This window comes from Manis javanica, chromosome 4 (genome assembly GCF_040802235.1).
Source record: "Manis javanica isolate MJ-LG chromosome 4, MJ_LKY, whole genome shotgun sequence".
NCBI lineage: Eukaryota > Metazoa > Chordata > Mammalia > Pholidota > Manidae > Manis > Manis javanica.
Window position 1 is genome coordinate 62081634 of NC_133159.1, and position 24201 is coordinate 62105834.

At 37.1% G+C, this 24201-nt stretch overlaps 1 protein-coding gene across 2 annotated transcripts in view; it reads right to left on the bottom strand.

The window, feature by feature from the left end:
- Positions 1-24201, bottom strand: part of ERICH3 (glutamate rich 3) — a 121099-nt gene that overhangs the window by 52422 nt on the left and 44476 nt on the right. For both annotated transcript variants that reach the window (XM_037024391.2, XM_037024390.2), the window contains 3 exons: positions 23640-23858; positions 8994-9174; positions 480-666 (listed from right to left, as the gene is read on the bottom strand). In XM_037024391.2, the coding sequence (XP_036880286.2) occupies positions 480-666; positions 8994-9174; positions 23640-23858 (587 nt within the window). The remainder of the gene's footprint in view (positions 1-479; positions 667-8993; positions 9175-23639; positions 23859-24201) is intronic.

Consider the following 24201-nt stretch of genomic DNA (forward strand, 5'->3'; position numbering starts at 1 on the left):
GTTACACCTGAGACTGAAATTGGGGGCATGAGAATGACAGTTGGGCCACAGCATAACACAAGCACACCTCTAATATGCATAACCTACAGTACCCAACCATATAAGACAGATGCTTGGCACATGCTTTGGGGCTCCACCCAAAACTAGTTACTAAGAGGAAAGGGGAGGAAGAAAACCCTCTCTCCTTCACTTCAGAAACAGAACTTAAAACAGTATGAGAAAAGGGAGAGATAGAAAGAGAAACAGAATTTGAAACACCATCAGCTTTTCTCCATTATACATCTAGAAATCTAATTCATATCTTATAGTTTCAAACAAAACTCACAGGGTTATAATAAAGAAACTTTGGCTTAGTTATTTTAGGCTCATCTGCACTGATATCTTTCTTAACAAATTGTGCTGAGCAATATATGATAAAAGCTTAAGAAAAAAAAATGTAGCAAAACTTGCCCTCTACCAGAGGACATTTGTTTGCATACTTGTAGCAAGGAGATGATCTCTCGACACACACAAGCCCAAAGTAGCCTCGTTTGCCTCCAAGTCTGGAACCTTTTCGATGCTTATATTCACAGCAGGAACTTAACCTGTTCACCTGCATCCCATTCAGGAAAAAGGTGAGACTGAAGGGGAAACCATGGTGCCTTTTGGAAATAAACTGAAAGGTCTCTGGAATTAAAAAAAGAAATACATTAGTGAAGCAACTGACTTTGGACTAACATAGTCAAAATCACATTATTCTATTAGAGAAGTACAATATTATCCTCTAGATCACCCTTTTAACTTGAGGGCAGTTTTTAATCATAAAAACACACTTTATTACTTTCATTTATAATAATTACTCCAAGGAGTCATAAAACTGTGATTTGTATTAAAACAATAATACTTAACATATATGACCACTTACTGTGGCCAGACATTATACCTAATTATCTTCACTGTGTTATTTCTCAACAACCACATTAAGTGGGAATATTATTATTACTAGTTTCTATATGCAGAAGTTAAGGTTTAGAGAAATTCAGTAATTTATCTAAGATCATACACTAAATGGGAGAGTTAGCATTTGAATCCAAACATCTCTTTAGATTCCATCCCTTTCTCTTGCTATGTTACCTACTAATAAAGTACATAACAAAAGGCTAGTGTGAGTTCAGTAACACTTTTAAATAAATTTGTATCTTTAGTTGTGACTTGAAACATCAATATAGATGAGGCAAAATTATTCATCTCCAATCCGTTCTCAATTCTGCCAGGCTTAGGCCCCTACTTATTGTCCCACCCACCCAAAGGTCTCATCAATAAATTAAGAATCACTGCTTGCAATGACTAGTTTTTAATCATTCCAAGTCTTTGTAATGCCCTTTGAAAAGTTTCCCTCTAGGGGTCCAAACCCTAAGTCTGAGAAACCCTATTCTACAGAGTGACTCAGAAACCTACTTCTCATGTCACTTCCTACAAAAGAAGCTGCCCTGGACTCTTCCATTCTACCAATGATGAAATTAATAATTTTCAGGTCTCTACTGTGTATACATTTCCTCTTATTGCACTTTTTATAATATATTAAAGTGTGACTACACCAGCGATTTTCAAACTTTAGTGTGCATAAGAATTACCTGGAAGGCTTATTAAAACACACAATATGGAGCCTCACCCCAGAGTTTCTAATTTGGTGCCACTCAAGAATTTGTATTTCTATCAAGCTGCCAGGTGATGTTTCTGTGGCTGGTTCAGGGATCACACTTTGAGAACCCTAATCTAGATGTTTACTGCCCTGCGTATTAATGAATCCATGAGAAGTGAAACTGGTTTTACTCATCTTCATTTCCCCAGACCCCAGGGTAATGGCATAGCATAGCAGGCCTCCAATGCATAATTAGTGAGTATTTTCACCTATTTCTTTCATAGTCATTTATAAATACTCTGCTTATACCACATTATGCCCCTAAAAAATCTAAATCAGACATGACTTGTACTAAAGAATAGATTTATTGAAAAGGTAATTCTGTCACTTATACCATAGCATTTGTGATATGAATTCTAAAAAAATTAAGAGTAACCTAGTGTCTGGGAAACTAAGTACAATAGATTACAAATCCATCTGCCTTTATGATACAGGGACTCCTTAAGTGGTGACTAGAAAGCCACTTTGACTGCTTTCATTACAGAAACTCGAGTGAGATATTCATATGATGTGATTCATTCCACCGCAGCAGTGCACCCTATCATCCCTCAGTGGCCACCCAGGAGAGAGTGCTCCGAGGGCATGCTGAGAACGGGCGCAGGAGATCATCCTTAGATGTGACTGCCCTTCCATTTAGACCTGCATCCATCTGGTACTTCATTTCTTTCACTTTTCTTTCAAACTTATTGAATGAGAATTGACCCCATCGGCTTTTATTCCCTGGTTATTTATTTTGTAATTTTATATTTTAAAATTTAGTAACACTTCCCACCCCTGCCTTGATAGTTTCTGTATGGAGTAATAGAAAAAGTATAGACCAGAAATTGGGAGATTTTTGTCCGTGTCCCAGTTCTTCACTTACTAATTGACTCTCCCTTGATAATTCATTCACCTGTGGTGGATTTTGAAATTCTCATCTATAAAATGAAAATGGCAGTGGGGTGAGTAAGGGAGTGGGTTAGAGGAAGCAACCCAATCTATCCATTTCAGGGAGCAGTCTTAAAGATTGTATAATGCACAATCTTAGAAAGCATTCTTTAATATTTATAAAATGGACCTACTCATTATTGACTGACAGTGGGTAGCATTGTTTTAGGCACTAAAGAGAGACAAAAAAATTTTTTAAATATCAAATGTGGTCTCCTCCCTCAAGAAGTTACAATGTAGCAAGAGAGACAAAACTAACATACCAGACTTCTAGAGTGAAATCACCGAATCTTCTCTCCTTAAAATTTTGTCTCTGAAGATGGACCAGACTTAAACTGAGCAGCAGTTATTCATGAAAAAATTACTGAACTTGTTAAGAGTGGGAATGCTCCGGTGAGAATGACAGCGGTAATGCACAGCATTCTTGCCTGGGGTTCTTCCCATCTCCCTCACCTGCCACTATTTCATCAGAGTAATACTAATAGGGTAGGGCAGGCCATCAGTAACCAGCAGCTTCTCTGTCAGTGGGGCTGACTAGATTTGGAGCAGAAGACAAAAAACCCTGGCCAGTGCCATTACCAGTAATAAGTAGCAATCTTGTAGGTAAGCAAACATTGAAGATCTAATGTTCTGCTAGCCTGAGACTGTAGTTCTAATTAGGACAAGCAACAGGCCAATGGACTAGCCAGAAATTTATCAGGAAGATACAGGCAATAGGCAATCATATTCAATAAGCTCTGTACATATCCCACTTAACTGGAAGTGACATGGATTGGAGTAGGCCCAATCTATTTGCATATTCCTGGCCAACTAGGAGCTTGCACCTATAAACAGGAAACACAAGAGAGTGTGATGGAAAATGAAAGTTGGAGCAGGTTTGAAAACTCCATGAAATTTAAATGTACTCTTGAACCCATTACAGAGGGTTGAATACTGAATATTGCCAGAACCTCAAAATGTGACTTTATTTGGAGAAAGGGTCTTTGCAGATATAATTAGTAAAGGATCAAGATGAAGTCATCTGAATTTGTTTTGTCCTAAATCCAATGATAAGAAGAGGAGAGGACACACACAGAGACACACAGAGAAGAAGCACATGTGAAGACAGAAGCAGTGAGTGGAATGATGGAGCTATAAGCCAAGGAATACCAAGGATTGCTGGGAATCACCAGAAATAGGAAGAGGCAAGGATAGATTTTCCCTTAGAGCTTTTAGAGGGAACATAGCCCTGTTATGACCTATAGACTTTTTGACCTCAGAACTTTCGGTCTTCAGAGAATAAATTTCTGTTGTTTTAAGCCACCAATTGTGGGGACATTTATTACTTCATTCCGAGGAAACTAATACACCCACCAAAAGATCCATTGGCAGAAAGAAGAGGCTTTACTGGCCTAAAGTATTTGAACACAACCTCTGACAAGTCACTGGATGACCAATAAGCTATGAAAATGCAGAGACAACCTTAAGAGACTAGCCTAAAAAATGAAAATAGAATTTTTAAAAATCTGAGCAGAGACATCACTAGTTGTTTACCAAGGAGAGAGGGCAAGAATTTCACAGATTTGTTCCAGATAAATTACTAAACAAACAAGCTACAAAAAAAAAGCAGCAAGAACAATAACCTTCAAGAAGGAAAAGTCGAATCCAGAATCCACAGTTGCTCAAATATATGATCTAAAATGTTAATTTTCAACAAAATAATCGAAAGACATATAAAGCAGCAGGAAAGTACATCCCATACTCAAGGGGAAAAAAAAAAATCAAACCCTTCCTAGGAATCTACTCCAGAGAAATAACAACAGGGTGTCTACACAAAAACTTGTTTTGTATATTCATAATAGCATGATTTATAATAGCCCATAAGTAGAAATGACACAGTTATTCAACTGGAGACGGATAAATTATGGTATATCCATGTAATGGAATATATCCAGCGACATAAGAACAGAGCAACTATTGATAGATACTACAAAGGATGACTCTCAAAAACATTATGCTAAGTGAAAGAAGCAAGATACAAAACACTGCCTATTATACGATTTCATTTATATGAGACGTCCAGAAAAGGCAAGTCTTTGGAGACTGAAAACAAATCAGTGGTTGCCTGACACTGACTATGAAAGAGAGGATTTGTTGCAAATGGGCGCAAGGGAACTTTTTGAAGTGATGGAGATGCCCTAAAACTGGTTTGTGATGACTGCACACCCCTATAAAATTCCTAAAAATCAGTGAAATGTACATGTACCATGTATGAATTTTATGGAATGTAAGTTATAACTTAATAAAGCTATTTTTAAAAACTAAAAAGTCAATATATGGAGAATAAAAGAAAAATAAAAAAGTTCACATAGGGCACAGTACAATGAAATGCTTTGGATTTAAGTATAGACTATGAGCCATAGCCTTCAATGGAGAGGAATAAAACAGAAGTTAGCTGAGAAAGCTTCACATCACAGCCTTAATCTGAATCATAAAATTTGAATTTAAATTCCTATTTTGAATTTAAAATCCTTTGTCCTGTTGCGGACAAAGAAAATAGCACAGGAAAGACAAGAGGGTACAGCTGTGTTTGTGGGGAAGTAATGGAGAATTTACAAATAGGTACAACAGGATCAGGGTATGGAAACTGAGGAAAATGGGGGAGAAAGGGAAGGGGTTATAAACAGGGCCAGAAAAAATGTTACTTTGTTCTCTGTATCCACATGAACCTAGAAGGCCAAGGTTTGTCTTGTTTGAAAGGATGAACATGGTAAATAAAAATGTCTGTGAAGAACTGTACTCCTCACAGTAGCAGAAATATTCAGTGACTTAATAGGTGTATATAATACACAATCAATGTGTGCCTTGATGTTTGAAATCAAACCATGAGACATCATGAACGACTATGGGAATAAAAGATGCACTTGCCACATTTCTAAATAATTAATTTTATTGTTATTTCTCATCCAAAAGCAAGACAAGTTAACAAATGCCACATTTTTAATGAGTTTGCTGCCCCAAGCAGAACGTTAAACACCCCTTTTTTAAAAAACAGAAATCTAAAAGCCTATTCACATTTCACTGAATCATGAACAGCTTTGATTTGTAAAAAGGGCATATTCTTTTCAGTGTTGCTAAATTGCTAAGATTGCTGAACCATAAGTCAACTCTGAGCCACCCAACTTTTCAATTTTGAACAATTACTTTTCTGACAATCAAGGGCAAGCTGAGACAAAATTATTGTGCATACAGGATTCAATTATTTAAGTCCCCATTCCATCCTATTACTCAAGCCTGTCCAATGACATAACAAAAAGTCAGTGCCGGGATCAATACAGATGCAAAATAACACTTGGCCAAGTAACCCTCTCCCATAACCTTTGGTTTTGCACTCTTCACAGAGTGTGTATCATCTTCCCAAAAATCTTTCAGCTAAATCTTGTTCTTTTTTCATTTGTGTGCACTACATTTTCCAGCAGTCAGACAGACATTTTCTTGAATAAAGCATGATCTAACACCCATGAAAAGTTTCATTATGTTAATTCCAATTTTAAACTAGAGTCAATTTCAGCAATTCATCTAAATTAATAGTTGAAAGTTATACTTTAAAAAAATAAGCCACTATCATTAGGGGTTTCATACCATTCATATTATGAAATTGTAAGACAAACCCTTTGCTGTGGAGCACAGCTAACTGGGTCTAGAGGGTACTGGGTACTGAGCAAGGGTCCCGTATCTATTTAGGGCTCCAGGAGCTGCTCTTGACCCAGGCCCAACCCAGAGCTGGATGCACGACTTGGGGATGTGTAACACTATACCTCTGGACTCCTTTCATTTTCCTCATCTACAAAATGGAAGGAACGAACTCTCAAAAGCTATCACAAAATGAGGCAAAGTAAATTACATTTCAGTCAAGTATATAAAATGGAAAAAAATAGTTTCTAGCATTATTAAGCATTATGTTTTATAAATAAATGTTATAAACATTTATAAAGTAAAACTAACATTCCAATGTTTACTCTCTTATAGGTTGGAAAGCAGCAAACATTTAACTCCTAAGTGTGTATAGTTTCTTTTTAAGTACTTTAAATTTTTTAAATTAATAGTCACTATTTTTGATTGATGAGGGAAATCAGAAAAGCCAAAAGTAACAATTCTGTGCTTGTCCCAACTCCTCCCTTAATCCCTAAATCTATAACAAGACTACCCAAATATTAGTATTTATTTTAATTACTTAAAACACTATTAGTTTCTGAACAGAGTTTCTGAAGCAAGGAAACAATAAATACAATCCTGTACAACTCTTCCTTTTAAATGCTGTTCCACAGAACATAATATTGATGAACACGACTTCAAGTACAATATGTGAAATACTAATTGGATATAAACATTATCTTATGCTAACAAACATGGATTTATGATCAAATGAAAGCAGAAATGTACTAAAATCCATTGAGCCAAATTCTGTACCAAATTATTTAGGTATGATTCACTCTAAAGTTTATTGGATTTGTGATTTTATCTCAACATTTTTCTAAAAAACAAATTGCCATAGAACACAAGAGAGAGCACAGATACAAACACAAGCATATATGTTCAATTAATATATGATAAAGGAGCCATGGACATACAATGGGGAAATGACAGCCTCTTCAACAACTGGTGTTAGCAAAACTGGACAGCTACATGCAAGAGAATGCAACTGGATTATTGTCTAACTCCACACACAAAATTAAACTCGAAATGGATCAAAGACCTGAATGTAAGTCACAAAACCATAAAACTCTTGGAAGAAAACATAGGCAAAAATCTCTTGAACATAAATATGAGCAACTTTTTCCTGAACACACCTCCTTGGGCAAGGGAAACAAAAGCAAAAATGAACACATGGGACTACATCAAACTAAAAAGCTTCTGTACAGCGAAGGACATCATCAATAGAACAAAAAGCCTTCGTACAGTATGGAAGAATATATTTGTAAACAACATATCTTACAAGGGGTTAACATCCAAAATATATAAAGAACTCACACACTTCAACACCCAAAAAGCAAATAATCCTATTAAAAGATGGGTGGAGGATATGAACAGACAATTCTCCAAAGAAGAAATTCAGATGGCCAACAGGCACATGAAAAGATGCTCCACACTGCTAATCATCAGAGAAATGCAAATTAAAGCCCCAGTGAGATATCACCTCACACCAGTTAAGATGGCCAACATAGAAAAGGCTAGAAACAACAAATGCTGGAGAGGATGTGGAGAAAGGGGAACCCTCCTACACTGTTGGTGGGAATGTAAATTAGTTTAACCATTGTGGAAAGCAATATGGAGGTTCCTCAAAAAACTAAAAATAGAAATACCATTTGACTCAGGAATTCCACTCCTAGGAATTTACACCAAAGAAAACAAGTTCTCAGATTCAAAAAGACATATGCACCCCTATGTTTATTGCAGCACTATTTACAATAGCCAAGATATGGAAGTAACCTATGTGTCCATCAGAAGATGAATAGATAAATAAGAGCTGGTACCTGTACACAATGGAATATTATTCAGTCATAAGAAGAAAACAAATCCTACCATTTGCAACAGTATGGATGGAGCTTGAGGGTATTATGCTCAGTGAAATAAGTCAGACAGAGAAAGACAAGTACCAAATGATTTCCCTCATTTGTGGAGTATAACAACGAAGCAAAACTCAAGGAACAAAACAGCAGCAGACTCACAGTCTCCAAGAAGGGACTAGCAGTTAAAAAAGGGTTGGGGAGGGTGGGTGGGAAGGGAGGTAGAAGGGGATTGAGGGGTATTAGGATTCATACACATGGTATGGTGTGGGTCACTGGGAAGACAGTGTAGCACAGAGAAGAAAAGTAATGACTCTGTGGCATCTTGCTACACTGATGAACAGTGACTACAATGGGGCATGGGGGGGAATTGATAATATGGGTGAATGTAGTAACCACATTGTTTTTCATGTGAGACCTTCATAAGAGTGTATATTAATAAAAAATAAATAAAAATAAATAAAAAACAAATTGCTACTTTTTTCTTAGAATGATGTATGATAAAATTCACTATGACAAGCCAAATAGTTAACTTGTTAATTTGGGCACAGTCTATTTGTGCACATTTTAATGATCATTTATCTCTATCCCCAAAATTAATCTGTTACCAGATTAAATCACTCCAAATTCTTTCTTCCACAATCTGCAAGAGTAATTGCTGCTTCAGTTTCAATCATGGAGCAGTAAATCTAGAATTACTTTTAGGCAGCTGGTTTATAAAAGTCCCTGGAAATGCATAATTTCATAGTGATTGAAGTAATTTTGATATTATACAAACAATAGCTTATCTGTAGCAACAAATTCAAGTGATTAAAAAAATTCACATTTTATGTGTGTACCTTTTTCAAGTAGTTTGCCTTTGTAGACACAAAGGTTTTCCCCACCACAGTGTTGTTGATAAACTTTTATTTCATCCCGGAAGTCTGTGTGATCATACGATAGGTGCACATTTTTTCCCAAGTAGATCATTGTAATAGCTGCATTACTGTGCAATGGTGTTTTAGGGATCCTTCTTAAGTCCTAGAATAAACAATAAAAAGGGGCTTATTAACTAATTTCCTTCTAATCAGAGTGTGATGACATTGTAATCTGAAGGACAGAAAAGGCTATTTTTATGTCCCTAGCATCCTTTATAAAATGTCAATCAACACAGTGCACAAAAAGTCAAGCCCATTATGAAACAAATCCCTCTAACAATTATAACATATATATTTTGAATTTGTATTTTTAATGTAAATGCTGGGGATCTGGACAAAGTTTGTCTCTTTTTAGTTTGCATGTGTGTGTTTTACATACAACAAAAATATCAATAATGCTAAGAGGAAACCACCTTTCAGCTGATTCTCAAATAAAAATTCACATCAAATTAATTAAACAAATACTGATGACATAATTGTATTCTAACTTGAATTAACAATGATTGCACTTTAGTAATTGTTTCTGTAACTGTGTGCTTTATCTTTACACTTAAGCACTGACAACATACCTTCCCTGAGCTTATTCTATGGGAGGCAACAGCACACATTGGATTCCTTTTATGGTCACTGAGGATTAGGGACAATGCATGTCATGTGCATAGGATAATCCAATTTCATAGGAGTCCTTCAGTGAAAAAACCAACACTACTAATATTATTTTTAATATCAGTATGTCCAAAAAAAAATCACCTCATAAACCTATCTGATAGTCTATGGCATTGACAAATTTAAATTATTTATAAAATAAGCAATAAAATTTTATGTCAGAAATTAAAAGAAATATTCTGTGCCTTGCACCCTTGTTTATATTCTGAAGTATTTTCATAATAGTGGATGAGCATGGGGCGTGGCTAATCTCTAAGAGGGAAACAGGAAAGAGAAGCAGAAAAAGGAAGAGAAGGAGGAGGAAGCATTGAAATAGGAATGGCTCCTTGAGAGATTTTAAGAGGGCCTAGTAAGAATATTGTCGGCTTCAAGAATTACACAGAAGCTTGGCATCACCTTTAGTCTACTTCAGTTTTCTAAAAAGTCAATTTTTAGCTAAATGAAAAATGTGAAGAACCCAACTTTCAGTAAATCCGAGGCAATTATTTGAGTTTGCTATCACTGAATTACGGATGCCTTGGAAGCATGTATTTTTTATTAAGAATAATAAAGCTGAAAAAAATTTCTGAAGGAGCTACTAAAGTGTTTCCATCTCCAAATCCATCTCTCTCCATCTTAGAGGACATTTTTCTCATGTAATTCTATTTCTCTGATGCAAAAAACAGAGGCGGTAAACGTGATGAAATGAAATTCTGCACATGACTGTCCTCAAGTGTAGGGACGGGCCTGGAGCAGGGTCTGGGAGGGATGGGTAGTCCCAGATTAAAAATTCAAGCAGATTGTCTTGCCTGTGGACAAATAGAGAGATAATCAAAGAAATATGTCAGGGCTATCAGGAGCCATGAAAGTAAATCAGCAAGCTGGGTAATTCTCTGCAGATTAGAAACATCTCCCTGAGTCACAGTTGAAAGCAAAAGGATGATGGCAGGTCAGGCTCCTAGTTGCAAAACCATCCAATTTTTTTCTTGCCCAGGCAACTGTGGAGCTGTTGCAGGCATTTGTGCCCCCACTGCAAGCACCAGCCTGAGGCAAATCGAGCAACAAGCTCCCTCCAGAACACTGATATGACAGATTAAATAAGAGTATCCCCTTTTTGTTAAGCAATACTTTCTAAAGTGGCATGGATTCAGAGGTAGACCTGTGAGCTTCTGGGAGATAAGCACTATACAAATACAAGGTAACAGTGGGATTAGAAAAGCCTACTTCCTAGGTATAAAATGAGAAAGTGGGAGGAGAAACATCTAAAGTAAATGAAATGACAGCTCCTCACCCTTTTCATTTACTCTTAATTCACTTTTTTTCCTGCTTAAGTATATTCCTGATAGCAGCAGTCTTTCCTCCTGGGTCTAGTTATTTCATTCTTTTTAAAAATATTCCCCAATTATTGCCACCAAGTAACCTTTTCTGAGATCCAACAGGAGATCCGAGTGACAGCTCATGATTAAATACATGTGCCAGGAAAGGAACAATTGCTTCTTTCAGTTGACTAAATTACCGTATCTACACTTACCAACTTCCAAGGTTATAATGACCCCAAACTAATGAAACTTTAACAAGGTTTCATGGACCTTTCTGCTGTCTTCAAACAAGAATCAAAACCTTCCATGAAAATTCAGGTCCCTTTTAAGAACAGGAGCAAGGCCTCATGCCCCTGCACAATGAAGGGTTACCTTTCCTACTTCCTTCCCCAGTTGCTTACGACTTTCCTTCAGCTCTCAGGCAAGTACAATCTGAGCTGACAAACTGTGAGACCACTGAATGGTTAACCAGTCAGCCATTATGTATTTGTAATATTAAGCATTCTACTGATATACTACATTTTCACTGGGATCTCTTTTATCCCAGCCCAGGCCTGTGTAAGGGTTGGCTTTAAAGAGATTGTATAGGTGTCGAGCACCTATTCATGTTGTTACTGTGGGGCAGCAACTCTCCTCTCACTTACCAAGCTCTGATGAAGTCAGATCATTGTAATAAACTTCTAGTTAGTAGGGTGACCATAGAATTTATCATCCGAACTGGGACACATAGTCAAAGAGGTATTACTGATAATTAAACTAGAGAAAGGAAGATAAATTTGAATTGTTCCAGGAAAGCTGGGATGTATGGTGACTAATAGTTGGTTTCCCTGCTGCTAGTCTCACGTCCCTCAACATCTCCCTCCGCGTGGATATCAGAGTGATCTCTTGTCACGAAATAGCTCATCTGACTCTCCTGCCTAAAGTCCTCCAACAATTCCCAGTATCCATGCTATAAGGTCCAAGATTCCTCAGACAACAAAATGTGTCTTACATTCTCTTTCAACTAATGCAATTTCCTGTGTGACATTTAAAGGTCCAGCAACTGAACTAATCATTCCAACATGTTTCTAACCTCCAGCACCATATGACTGTATAAGTCATATGACACTGAATTTCTTGTCATAGTTCTTTGAATTCCTCCCTCTCAGTGGATAAGGACAATGTCTTACTGACCTTTAACTTTCCAGTACCTTGCTAATGCTGACACCTCGTAAGGGCCTAATAAGCATTGATCTGACTAGACACAGATACGGAACTTGGAATTAGGGGTTCCACATTCTGTCCTTTGCTGAGACAAAAGCTACAGAAGGTGGATCCCACCCTAAATCAGAAGCTTTCTATACTTACAGGAACTTGATAGGTACCTGATTCTCAGTGTCCTGTTAAACAAAATACCACCTTTGGTGATAAAGCCTTGATAAAGATTGATAAGAAGTCTGACCCTAAGGAAAAGCAGGCAGTCCCCGTGTTGACTCTGATCAGGTCTTAGGGAGAGACAATTCAAAAACAAGCCAGAGCGGCGAGCTCCAGGGCTCACATCCTAAAGGTACAGGAAGCCGCTGTACTGGAAACTTCTCACTTACTCATCTACTTCCTCTTTCTCTTCTCTGTCTTGCTGGGTTTTCCTCATTCTCTCTTCCTCCCTCCTTTGCTTTTACTATGCCTCCTCTTGTCACTTCCTCTTGCCTATTTCTCTTACTACTGTGTTCAATCTTTTCCCCAACATGCCTCCAAAAGCCTCAGTCCTTCTGGAGGTACCAGAGATCCAGATTTTGAGGACACCAAATTGATACATGAGCCTCCTATGCTGATCTCCCTCAGCAGAATGAATTCAGTAAATCTGTTAAGAACCAGAAATTGTCTAATGAGAAGGCCCAAAAATCTGACATTCTTGCTAAAATGGTTTGCCGTAAACTCCAACAGATGCAGACGCTCAGAAGCATCTATAGTTCTTCCTCTCTTCTAGTGTTTTGTTCTATAAACCCAGCTACCAAGATATTTTTGACTATTCAATTGGCTTTTTAAAGTCCTTTTTAGTTATGTAGCTACAAAACTGCAATGCTAATTTTAAGCAAAAACATTGTTTAAAGGGAAGTGTTTGCCCAAAATAAATCAACCTACTATGAGATGTTGATTTACCATATATTACAATGCTGATTTTTCTTTTTCATTCTCAGATCTGAGTCCATTAATGAGAAAAACCAAGAGTAAAAAAATACCAAGATAATACATTGTCTAGAATTGAAATTCAAAAAGTGTTTTTAAAATTAAGACAAAAGAAATTTGTGATCTCTTTAGTGAAGCTAATATTTGTCAGGCTTTATTTGTTGTTGAAGAAAAGGGATCTATGTCTGAAAGGCATAATTGATTTCCATGATATTTCCATAAGCTAAAGTATAGTTAAAGGTTTAATTTTTTGCATGGACAATAAAACAATAGCCATTAATCAACACAGTACTAATAAACACTTTATTAAATTTAGTAAAAACCAAATGCTTGCCTTCAACAAGCTTCCTAATCTGGAAGCAGAAGTAACAAATAATGAAAGCATGTGAGTATTTAAACTAAGCAGATATAGTAAGGGACATAAGTAAAGTTAAACCCTTGTTGAAGAAAGGAAGAGATGGGATCCTTTATGATGTATAGAAATAACACTTTAGAGCATAAAGCCTAGAGAAAAATGGGTATTAGCACCCATCCTGCTTATCTCTCAAGCACTCACAGGTGATTCGTGGAAGAAGAACACTTACCTTCCCAATGCAAATATCAGTTAGAGGTCTAAGTGGTTTCTGTGTTGAAGAAACCCCTGACCAATTACAATCAATATCTTCAAAGATATGAGAAAGAAGGGCTTGTAAATGAATGCCACATAATTTGGATTTGAGGATTCCAGATGCAAGCTCTAAGTGTCAGTCCACGAGGTGTGTAGTGAATTTAGTTTGCTGCTAATAGTTATGTGAGCTTGTGCAGGCTATTTAACCTTCTTGCCTCAGTTTCCTCATTTTTGCATATTATATTTCTTTGTTGGGTTTATTATGTATATTAAATGAGAAAATGTGTATAAAACTGAGCAAAACTCCTGACACATAGCAAAGGTCCACTAAAGAAAGGATATAGTCATTGTTGTCATCACTGAATATAAATATCTATATTTCATTAAAAGTTAACAGAAGGCAAAAACATGATAGCATGCATTTTAAATGAGAAAAAAAAAGAAGACAGATGATTTGAAAGTGGTTGAATTTCCAGCAGAAGCTTATAAAAAAGAACACAGATCAGAAGTGGGGAAGTGGTGGACCAACCAGTTGAGGGTGTAGGAAGTCGCTCGGTTTGGCGTGGATAGGAGTGGAGAGAAAGCTGGAAAGGGGTTAAAATCTGAAATGCCTTGAATGCCGGTGTACTAAGCATGTCTTTTTATTCTGATGTTTTGACATCTGGAGCCTTACTGATCCTGGGGAGACCATCCTTCCCAGAACTAACCAATTCCTAGGTTTGGTTAATGACTTCCCAGGGATAGTGCTTGTCAGTACAAACTAACCGGTCCACAGCCCACACTCACCCTCCCCTTACCTCTGCTATTTGGACTGTTAAACTCTGGGCCAATATTCCTCTACCTTAATCACCCCTGATCAGGTACCAGACAACTCAGGACAGCCCCTACACTCCAGAGCCTGCCAAAATTATTCACACTATCCAATCCTAACCTTCTGTACTCTGCATCTCCTGGTCCTTCTCTCAGAAAACACAATACAGGCTCTTGCCCACATTTCTCTCCCATTCCCTCAGTCTCCTGACCAACACTGTTGCTTCCTTGTGTGATACAGCATGGCATGGTGTAATGGTCAATTTTATCTATCAACTTAGCTGGACCACTGTGCCAAGATACATGGTCAAACTTATTCTGGATGGAACCCTGACTAATAGACATGGCATGCCCTCTCCTCCTAGGAACTGTACAAACTGCCTTTCCAGTGGCAATCATCTCCTGATCTATGGTCTCAACATACCTGAACAAGAATAAAACCTACACTTTAAAACAACTGGACAGAAGAATATACCTGCTTTCATTAGGAAAGGCGAAATTAGTGAAGGTTTTAAGCAGGGGAGGAGCTTAAATTTTTAACATCATTAGGTAGACTCTATTGATACTGAGATAGACTGCTTACTCTTTTTCCCCTTCCTGCCTTTTACCCTTTACTTCTTGGTTCTATCTGCTAACTTCCTATTCATCTTTCGAAGTCCATTTCAAATGGTACCTTTTCCCTGAAGCACTCTCCAATCTCCTCAGTCAGAACTAGTATTTCCTCCCTCTGTGTTCCCATTCTACCTTATTTATACCACTACAGTAGTGCTCATCACAATGTATCATGGTTAATTGTAGATATTTCTGTCTGCCTTGCTAAATTCCAGTCCTTCTGAGAGTAAGGATTTGGTCTTATTCATAACCTCAGCACCTAGCATAGTGTCTGTCATAACAAACAAAAGCTTAATTGAGTTACTCACTGATCTAAAAATCAAGACACAAGTATGTAACAACACTATTAAAAGTTAAGTGGCAAGCCTTTGAACTAGAAATGTAGTGGTGAGAATGGAAAAGGATGATCAGATACATGAGCTTCTGTTAAGGTACTAGAGCTGTGCTGCCTGAAGAGCAGCCACATTTGACTGTTGGGCATTTGAAAGGTGGCTCATTTGAATGACATGTGCCATAAGTATAAAATATTTACTAAATATTGAAAATATAGTATAAAAAAGTATAATACTTCATTAAAATTTTTCATATGTATTATGTATTGAAATGATAATATTTTGTATTTCCTTGATTAAATAAAATATATTATGAAAATTAATTTCACGTTTATCTTCTTAAATATAGTTATTTGAAAAGTAAATTTGCATATGTGGCTTGCATTATATTTTTATTAGGCATTTCTGAACTAGAGGAGAGGACTTACCAATTAATTGGACATGTGTGGCAGAGGGAAGAAGGAATCCTAGATTTTAATTCCAAATTACTGGAGAGAAAGTCATGTTTTATGAGATATAAGACACCTGAACAGAGAAGCTCGTTTAAAAATGGGACCATGTCAAATAGGAGGGGCAGTAGGAGTTGTAATTACACAGCCATCTTTAATTACAGAGCACATATTTGGAGTCTACAACATGGATAAGGGTCCAGATGTAAAGAAAGCCTAGACTGGTTCATACCTAGAGAAGGTCTTTGACTTCCTTTTTCATAAAATATATTTTTTAAAAATCAAACTTTGTTTTTTTCAACTGATAACTGTAATGGCTAAGTAGGTTCTTATTTAAAAGCCTGTATTTTCAAAATTTATAAACCATATTTATGAGACATCTCTAATTTAGTAGGTTGCTGTGTAGAATGGGTGACCAGCAACCCTCTGTGAAAACATAAAAGTCTGGAGATGGGTGAGATAAATCTCAGAGCAAAATCTAACTACTCTCACAGATCCCAGAAAAGCAGCATAAAAGCTCTGCAGTCCCTGGAACTAAATAAAACAAAGTGACAGGGCAGAGAAGTAAGTTGCTGGGCTGTGAGATCTACCACACCTCATCATTTAGCTCCACAGATCATCCCTGAGAGACACAGATTGCAGAAACCAGGGACCATGTTCTGTACATTCATAGAGACACCAGCAAGCCATATTTCTTTGCCTTCTGCCCTTTTTTTTTTCCTGATAAAAGCACTAGGAGGATGAGGATGCTTTGGGGATGGTAGTCATAAAATGAAATAGTGAATTCAGTATGTAAATTAGTCATGAGAGCCATCATCCCTTAAATGAACCTTTTCTAGACTGAAATAAAATAAATCCAAGTACTAAAGTAAAAGTGCAAGACTTGCCCCACTGTGCAATTTTATTCCATGTCCCAGGACCCAGGAGCTAGTGACAAATCCAAGTGACATCTAGAAGCTATTGAAGCCATGTGGGAAGTTGACTAGAACCTGAAAAGCAAATCAAGTGTCAAGGTCTCAGCCTATGGTGATGTAGAGAACACAAATAAGAGTCACAAAGAAGCAAAACAAGAGGTAAGAGGAAGTGGCAAAGAACCATGGAAGTAGAGTGTCATGGAAGGCAAGAGGGGAAAGTTTTGAGGAAGTGGGAACAATAGCATAAAATGCTACTGTCAAAGAAAAATCACATTAAGTGGAAAATACAAACTAGGAAGGCAGAAGTAAGCCTAAATACACTACTAAATAATATAAATGTAATTGAACTAAACTCTCTTAGTAAAGGAGCAGAGATTCTCAGCTTAAAATAAACACAAAGAACTCATGCTACATAAACACATTTAAAGCCTAAAGCTTAAATGTAAAGATATTAAAGCTTGAAAGTAATATATATATTTTATATATATACTTAATATATATATTAAATACTAACTAAAGAAAATAAGAAGTACCATTAGACAAAGTAGACTTAATGTCAAAGGTAATATGTGATAAAGACAATCATTTTTTAATGATAACCACTTCACACACAAAAGTAAACACTAAATGGACTAAAAACCTAAATATAAGATATAAAACCATAAAACTCTTGGAAGAAAACATAGGCAAAAAACTCTTGAACATAAGCATGGGTAAATTTTTGCTGGCTATGTCTCCCCAGGCAAGGTAAACAAAAGCAAAAATAAACAAGTGGGACTGCATCAAACTAAAAAGCTTCTGTACAGCAAAGGAAACCATCAATAAAATGAAAAGGCAGCCTACTGTATGAGAGAATATATTTGCAAATGATATATCCAATAAGGGGCTAACATCCAAAATATATAAAGAACTCATATGACTCAATACTATAAAAACAAATAACCCAATTAAAAAATGGGCAGAAGACCCGAATAGACATTTTTCCAAAGAAGACATACATATGGTCAACGGGCACATGAAAGATGCTTCATATCATTAACTATCAGGGAAATGCAAATTTAAACCACCTTGATATGAGATATCACCTCATACAGGTCAGAATGGCCACTATCCAAAAGATAATAAATAACAGGTGTTAGAGAGTATGTGGAGAAAAGGGAACCCTCGTACACTGTTGGAGGAAATGTAAATTGCCACTATCAAAAGCAGTATGGAGGGTCCTCCAAAAACTAATAGAAATACCATATGACCCAGTAATTATACTTTTAGTAATTTAGCCAAAGGAAAAAAAATTCTGATTGAAAAGCTATATGCACCCTTACATTTATTGCTACATTAACAATAGGCAAGCTACAGAAGCAACCAGTGTCTGTGAATGGATAAAGAAGAGGGGACACGAATTCAGCAAAGTTGCAGGATACAAAATCAACACACAGAAATCTGTTGCATTCCAATACACTAAAGATGAACTAACAGAAAGAGAAATCAGGAAAACAATTCCATTCACAAATGCATCAAAAAAAATAAAATACCTAGGAATAAGCCTAACCAAGGAAGTGAAAGACCTATACCCTGAAAACTACAAGACACTTTTAAGAGAAATTAAAGAGGACACTAACAAATGGAAACTCATCCCATGCTCCTGGCTAGGAAGAATTAATATCATCAAAATGGCCATCCTGCCCAAAGCAATATACAGATTCAATGCAATCCCTATCAAATTACCAACAGCATTCTTCAACGAACTGGAACAAATAGTTCAAAAATTCATATGGAAACACCAGAGACCCCCAAGAGCCAAAGCAATCCTGAGAAGGAAGAATAAAGTGGGGGGGATCTCTCTCTCCCCAACTTCAAGCTCTACTACAAAGCCACAGTAATCAAGACAATTTGGTACTGGGACAAGCATAGAACTACAGACCAGTGGAACAGAATAGAGACTCCAGACATTAACCCAAACATATATGGTCAATTAATAAACAATAAAGGAGCCATGGACATACAATGGGGAAATGACAGTCTCTTCAACAGTTGGTGCTGGCAAAACTGGACAGCTACATGTAAGAGAATGAAACTGGATCACTGTCTAGCCCCATACACAAAAGTAAATTTGAAATGGATCAAAGACCTGAATGTAAGTCATGAAACCATAAAACTCTTAGAAAATAACATAGGTAAAAATCTCTTGGATATAAACATGAGCAACTTCTTCATGAACATATCTCCCTGGGCAAGGGAAACAAAAGCAAAAATGAACAAGTGGGACTATATCAAGCTGAAAATCTTCTGTACAGCAAAGGATACCATAAATAGAACAAAAAGGTACCCTACAGTATGGGAGGATATATCCATAAATGACAGATTCGATAAAGCGTTGACATCCAAAATACATAAAGAGCTCACATACCTCAACAAACAAAAAGCAAACAATCCAATTAAAAAATGGGCAGAGAAGCTGAACAGACAGTTCTCCAAAGAAGAAATTCAAATGGCCAACAGACATATGAAAAGATGCTCCACATCGCTAGTCATCAGAGAAATGCAAATTAAAACCACAATGAGATATCACCTCACACCAGTAAGGATGGCTACCATCCAAAAGACAAGCAACAACAAATGTTGGCAAAGTTGTGGAGAAAGGGCAACCCTCCTACACTGCTGGTGGGAATGTAAATGAGTTCAGCCATTGTGGAAAGCAATACGGAGGTTCCTCAAAGAGCTCAAAATAGAAATACCATTTGACCCAGGAATTCCACTTCTAAGAATTTACCCTAAGAATACAGCAGCCAGGTTTACAGATGCACCCCTATATTTATCTCAGCACTATTTCCAATAGCCAAGAAATGGAAGCAACTTAAGTGTCCATCAGTAGATGAATGGATAAAGAAGATGTGGTACATATACACAATGGAATATTATTCAGCCATAAGAAGAAAACAAATCCTACCATTTGCAACAACATGGATGGAGCTAGAGGGTATTATGCTCAGTGAAATAAGCCAGGCGGAGAAAGACAAGTACGAAATGATTTCACTCATATGTGGAGTATAAGAACAAAGAAAAACTGAGGGAATAAAACAGCAGCAGAATCAGAGAACCCAAGAATGGACTAACAGTTACCAAAGGGAAAGGGACTGGGGAGGATGTGTGTGAAGGGAGGGATAAGGGTGGGGAAAAGAAAGGGGGCACTACTATTAGCATGTATAATATTGAGGTGGGGCACGGGGAGGGCTGTGCAACACAGAGAAGACAAGTAGTGATTCTACAGCATCTTACTATGCTAATGGACAGTGACTGTAATGGGGTATGTGGTGGGTACTTGGTGAAGGGGGTAGCCTATTAAACATAATGTTCTTCATGTAATTGTAGAAAAATGATACCAAAATAAAAAAAAAAAAAAAGAAGGGACACACATACACAATGGAATATTATTCAGCCATAAAAACGAAAGAAATCTTGCCATTTGTAACAACATGGATGGACTTAGAGGTTATTATTCCATGTGAAATTAGCTAGGTAGAGAAAGACAAATACCATATGAATTCACTTATATGTAGAACCTAAAAACAAAACAAAACAAAACAAAATGAACAAAACAGCAATAGACTCATAGACACTGAGAAGTGACTGGTGGTTATCATGGGAGAGGGGGTGGGGAGGTGGATGAAATAGGTAAAAGAGGTGCACAATCTCAATCAGAATATAAATTGGTCATGGGAATGAAAGTACAGCATAGAGAATACAGTCCGTAATTCTTTAACATTAACAATAAATAAATAAATAGATACCCTCCAAAAAAGGATCATTTCACCAGTAAAATACAGTAATCCTAAATCTGAGAGCATATAATCAGGTATTCTCAACATTTACAAAGCAGAAGTTGAAACAATCACAAGGAAAAATTGAAAAATCCGTAAAATCCATAATTGCAAAGAATGAATTATCACTAGAACTTAGGAATTGAGAGACTAAGCAGATAAAACGACACTAAGGATGTAAAAACATAATTAACATTTCTTACTGGACATTTATAGAACTTTGCTCCCAACATTCAGAGAATTGCATTTTCTACAACACTAAATATGCATTAGCCCAGAAAGAAGTCTCAACGAAACCAAAGAATCAACATCATGCAGAACAAGAATAAGATGATTTTTTTTAAGTAACATTCACTGAACACAAAGGGAGATCTTATCATTAAAATAAGTCAGCAGAAGAAAAAAACTGAGTAGAATGTGTGGAAGATAAAACTGAAGAAATCCCCCAGGAAGCAGAACAAAAAGACAAAAAAAGTAGAAAAGAGGAGAGTAAAGCTCAGAATATTAGAGCATCAGTCTAGTAGTTCAAAGATTCCCAAAACAGGAATCCAAAAAGAAAATAAATTTTAAAACAAATAGACCAAGTGAGACTGAAGGCTAATGACTCAAGAGACAGACACACCAAAGTCTGTCAAGGCCCGGAAGTCTGCTGGCGCCATGCTGTGATTCTAACCTCAGCGCAGAATGCAAGGGAGACTGACTGGTGCAGGTGCTTATCTGTGCTTCACTTGTCGGGACCGCAGGATGGAGAAGTTGCTGCTCTCATCTCTGTGCCCAGGTACCGACGTCTATTCCCCTGACTGTTTTCCTGCTGGATGTCCAGTGGCTGGCACACACTTGGATCTCATAGATGCCCTGACTCTGTGGAGCCCCATTTTCCTAGGACACATTCGTGACTTGGCCTCTCTGCCTTCCCCACAAGGGGCTCTGTCAAGGAACCAAACCCAGACTCTGACCCAAGACTATTCAGTTCACTTTCTCCTAGAAATATTGTTCTTTCATTACAGTGCTAGGTTTTAGCTTATTTATTGTTTTATGCATATAAGAAACAGAACTGCAAAGAAAAGCAGGACTCAGTTAACACAGAAGTCAGTATGATGGGTGCTCTGGGAAGGAGTAGGGGATGTGATGGAGCAGGAAACGGGCTCATATCATGACAGTAGTGTTCTACTTTGTTAAGAAATAATGGCGTGCACAAGGGTGTTTGCTTGACTGTTATTGTAGAACTTGTACATACAGGTTTTATATATTCTTATAATTAATTAAATATTTAAACCTTTTTTTTTAAAGTATGACTGGCAGAATTGATCCCAGTGATATATTTTAATAACAGAAAATCAAATGTTGCCACCACATGAGGATGATGAGGAAGTTGCTGTTTTTTAAACATCTTTCAAGAGAGCGCATTTGCTGACTTAATGGAGACCAAAGTCAGCATGCAGAGAGTTCAAAGTAAGTTAGTGGATGTGGTAGATCCTATTATTGCTCCAAATAGTCACTGCCCCTCTCTGTGTAAGGACATTATTTCCCACTCCATTGCTTCTGGCTTTGGCAGTTGCCTTCAAGTCTAAGTGGCATGCTTCACAGCTGAGTGGAATCTTAAAAGCATCCGTGGTGCTGCTGTCCCCGAGGCCAGCACACCCCAGACAGGAACCATTCCTCCAGTCTGGGTCCCGCAATTGCAGCTGACCAACAATAGATGGTAACATGAACAGTAAACACACCTTTGCTGCTGTGAGCTGAGTTGCCTGGGATTGTTTGTTAGAGTAGCTCTAGTGAACTACTCTTCAGAGAAGTCTGAGGCTACAGCACATGAAGAAAGGATCTGGTTACTCCATGTAAGGCCTGGATATGCTAAGAGACAGAGAAGAATATGGGAGGGAGAATGAAAACTGAGATGAGAGAGGAGGATGATAGTGCTAGGTGCCCCAGGCGGTGGAAGAGGCTCAGACCAAGGACACAGGACAGAGAGTGGGGAGGAGGGATACAGCGTTGTGCCAAGAGCTGTAACCAAGGATGAGAACTGCTGAAAACAGAATTGCAAGACAAATTTGAGGGAACGTAAGGAAGATAGTCCCAGTCTTTTGAGAAGGTTATTGGTATGGGTAGCTGCTGGGAGTGAGAAATGGATGTGACGTAAATAACACCAAGTGAGGTTGGTTCTGAAGAGCCAGCATGGAGTCTCTAGGCATATCACCACTTCACTGGCTGATTCTCAGTCAGTAAAATGTTTGCCCTGCTATTCACTAACAATCACAAAAGTTACATCTAATTACTATTAGTTTTATGTTTACACAATAAAAATTAAAACATCTTTTGTCTTTGTACTAGCTTATACCTGAATGAAGTCTCACTGGTTTTAGAACTATACTATTTTTTTTTTTTTAGCCAGCATTTTGAAGAAATGAGTACAACAAACTACATGTTTTTGAAAAACAATGAAAGGAAAAATATTCGAAATATTATACAGTATTTCGACAAAAATCATTAAAAGAAGGCATTGGTAAGGTATTTTATGTGGCATGTTATCTTTTTTGATATATTTAAGTACCTGAACTTTCACAAATTAAATGTTAAAATACTTCTGACAAGATACAATTGAATGGGCAAAATAAAGGAAATAGTTTGGAAATGGGTATAGTACAAACTAAGTTTGACTACAAGATTAACTGAATTTCTTATCAACTGTGCTAAATTAACTACTGAACTGCACAACTCAAACACCTGACTTCTAATTCATTCAAGTTTACAATTACATGTATAAAATTATTATATTGATTCATGCAAAGCATTTTGCATTTGATTTCCCTAGATTTTTTTACTTCACATCTAGAAACTTAGTAGTGAAATGTAATCTGTGCTAAATTAATAAAAGAAAACTTGATTCTGTAATCACCCTGGTAAAGAGAGGTTCTAAGCCATTTGGAGCAGTGATTGGACGAAATCTCCTCCTTCTCCACGGTTCAGGTCTGTTTTCCCCTGCGCCTCTTCCACGGGGGGGAGGAGGTGGAGGAGGAATGGGCTTCAGGTGACTGGTAATGTTCAGAAGCTGATGCTGATTCATTCCCTGTGAATTGTCCATGAAGTTCCTGAACTTCCTCACAGCTTTCTTGCCCTGTAAATCACATGTCAGGACATAAGAACCAGTGAAACAGAAGTAGTGACCAAAGGAACCCCAAATTAAAGACAAGACTGTATGATTGACATTGTAAGTAAACACAGTTGGTGTCAATAGGAAAACTCAAAACACACCAGTCTGTTGAAAAATGGCATTTTGTAGCATCTCCAGCAAGTTAAATTTTCATAAATTTCTGACCTTATTTAAGTATATTTTAAAATAAAATATGATGGAATTTTTACAGTACTTTAGGATTTTTCCTTAATAATCCATTAAATAGCTGGGGATCCAGTACAATTAAACAATTTAAAATCAGGAAATTTGAAATGTTGCACTTTGA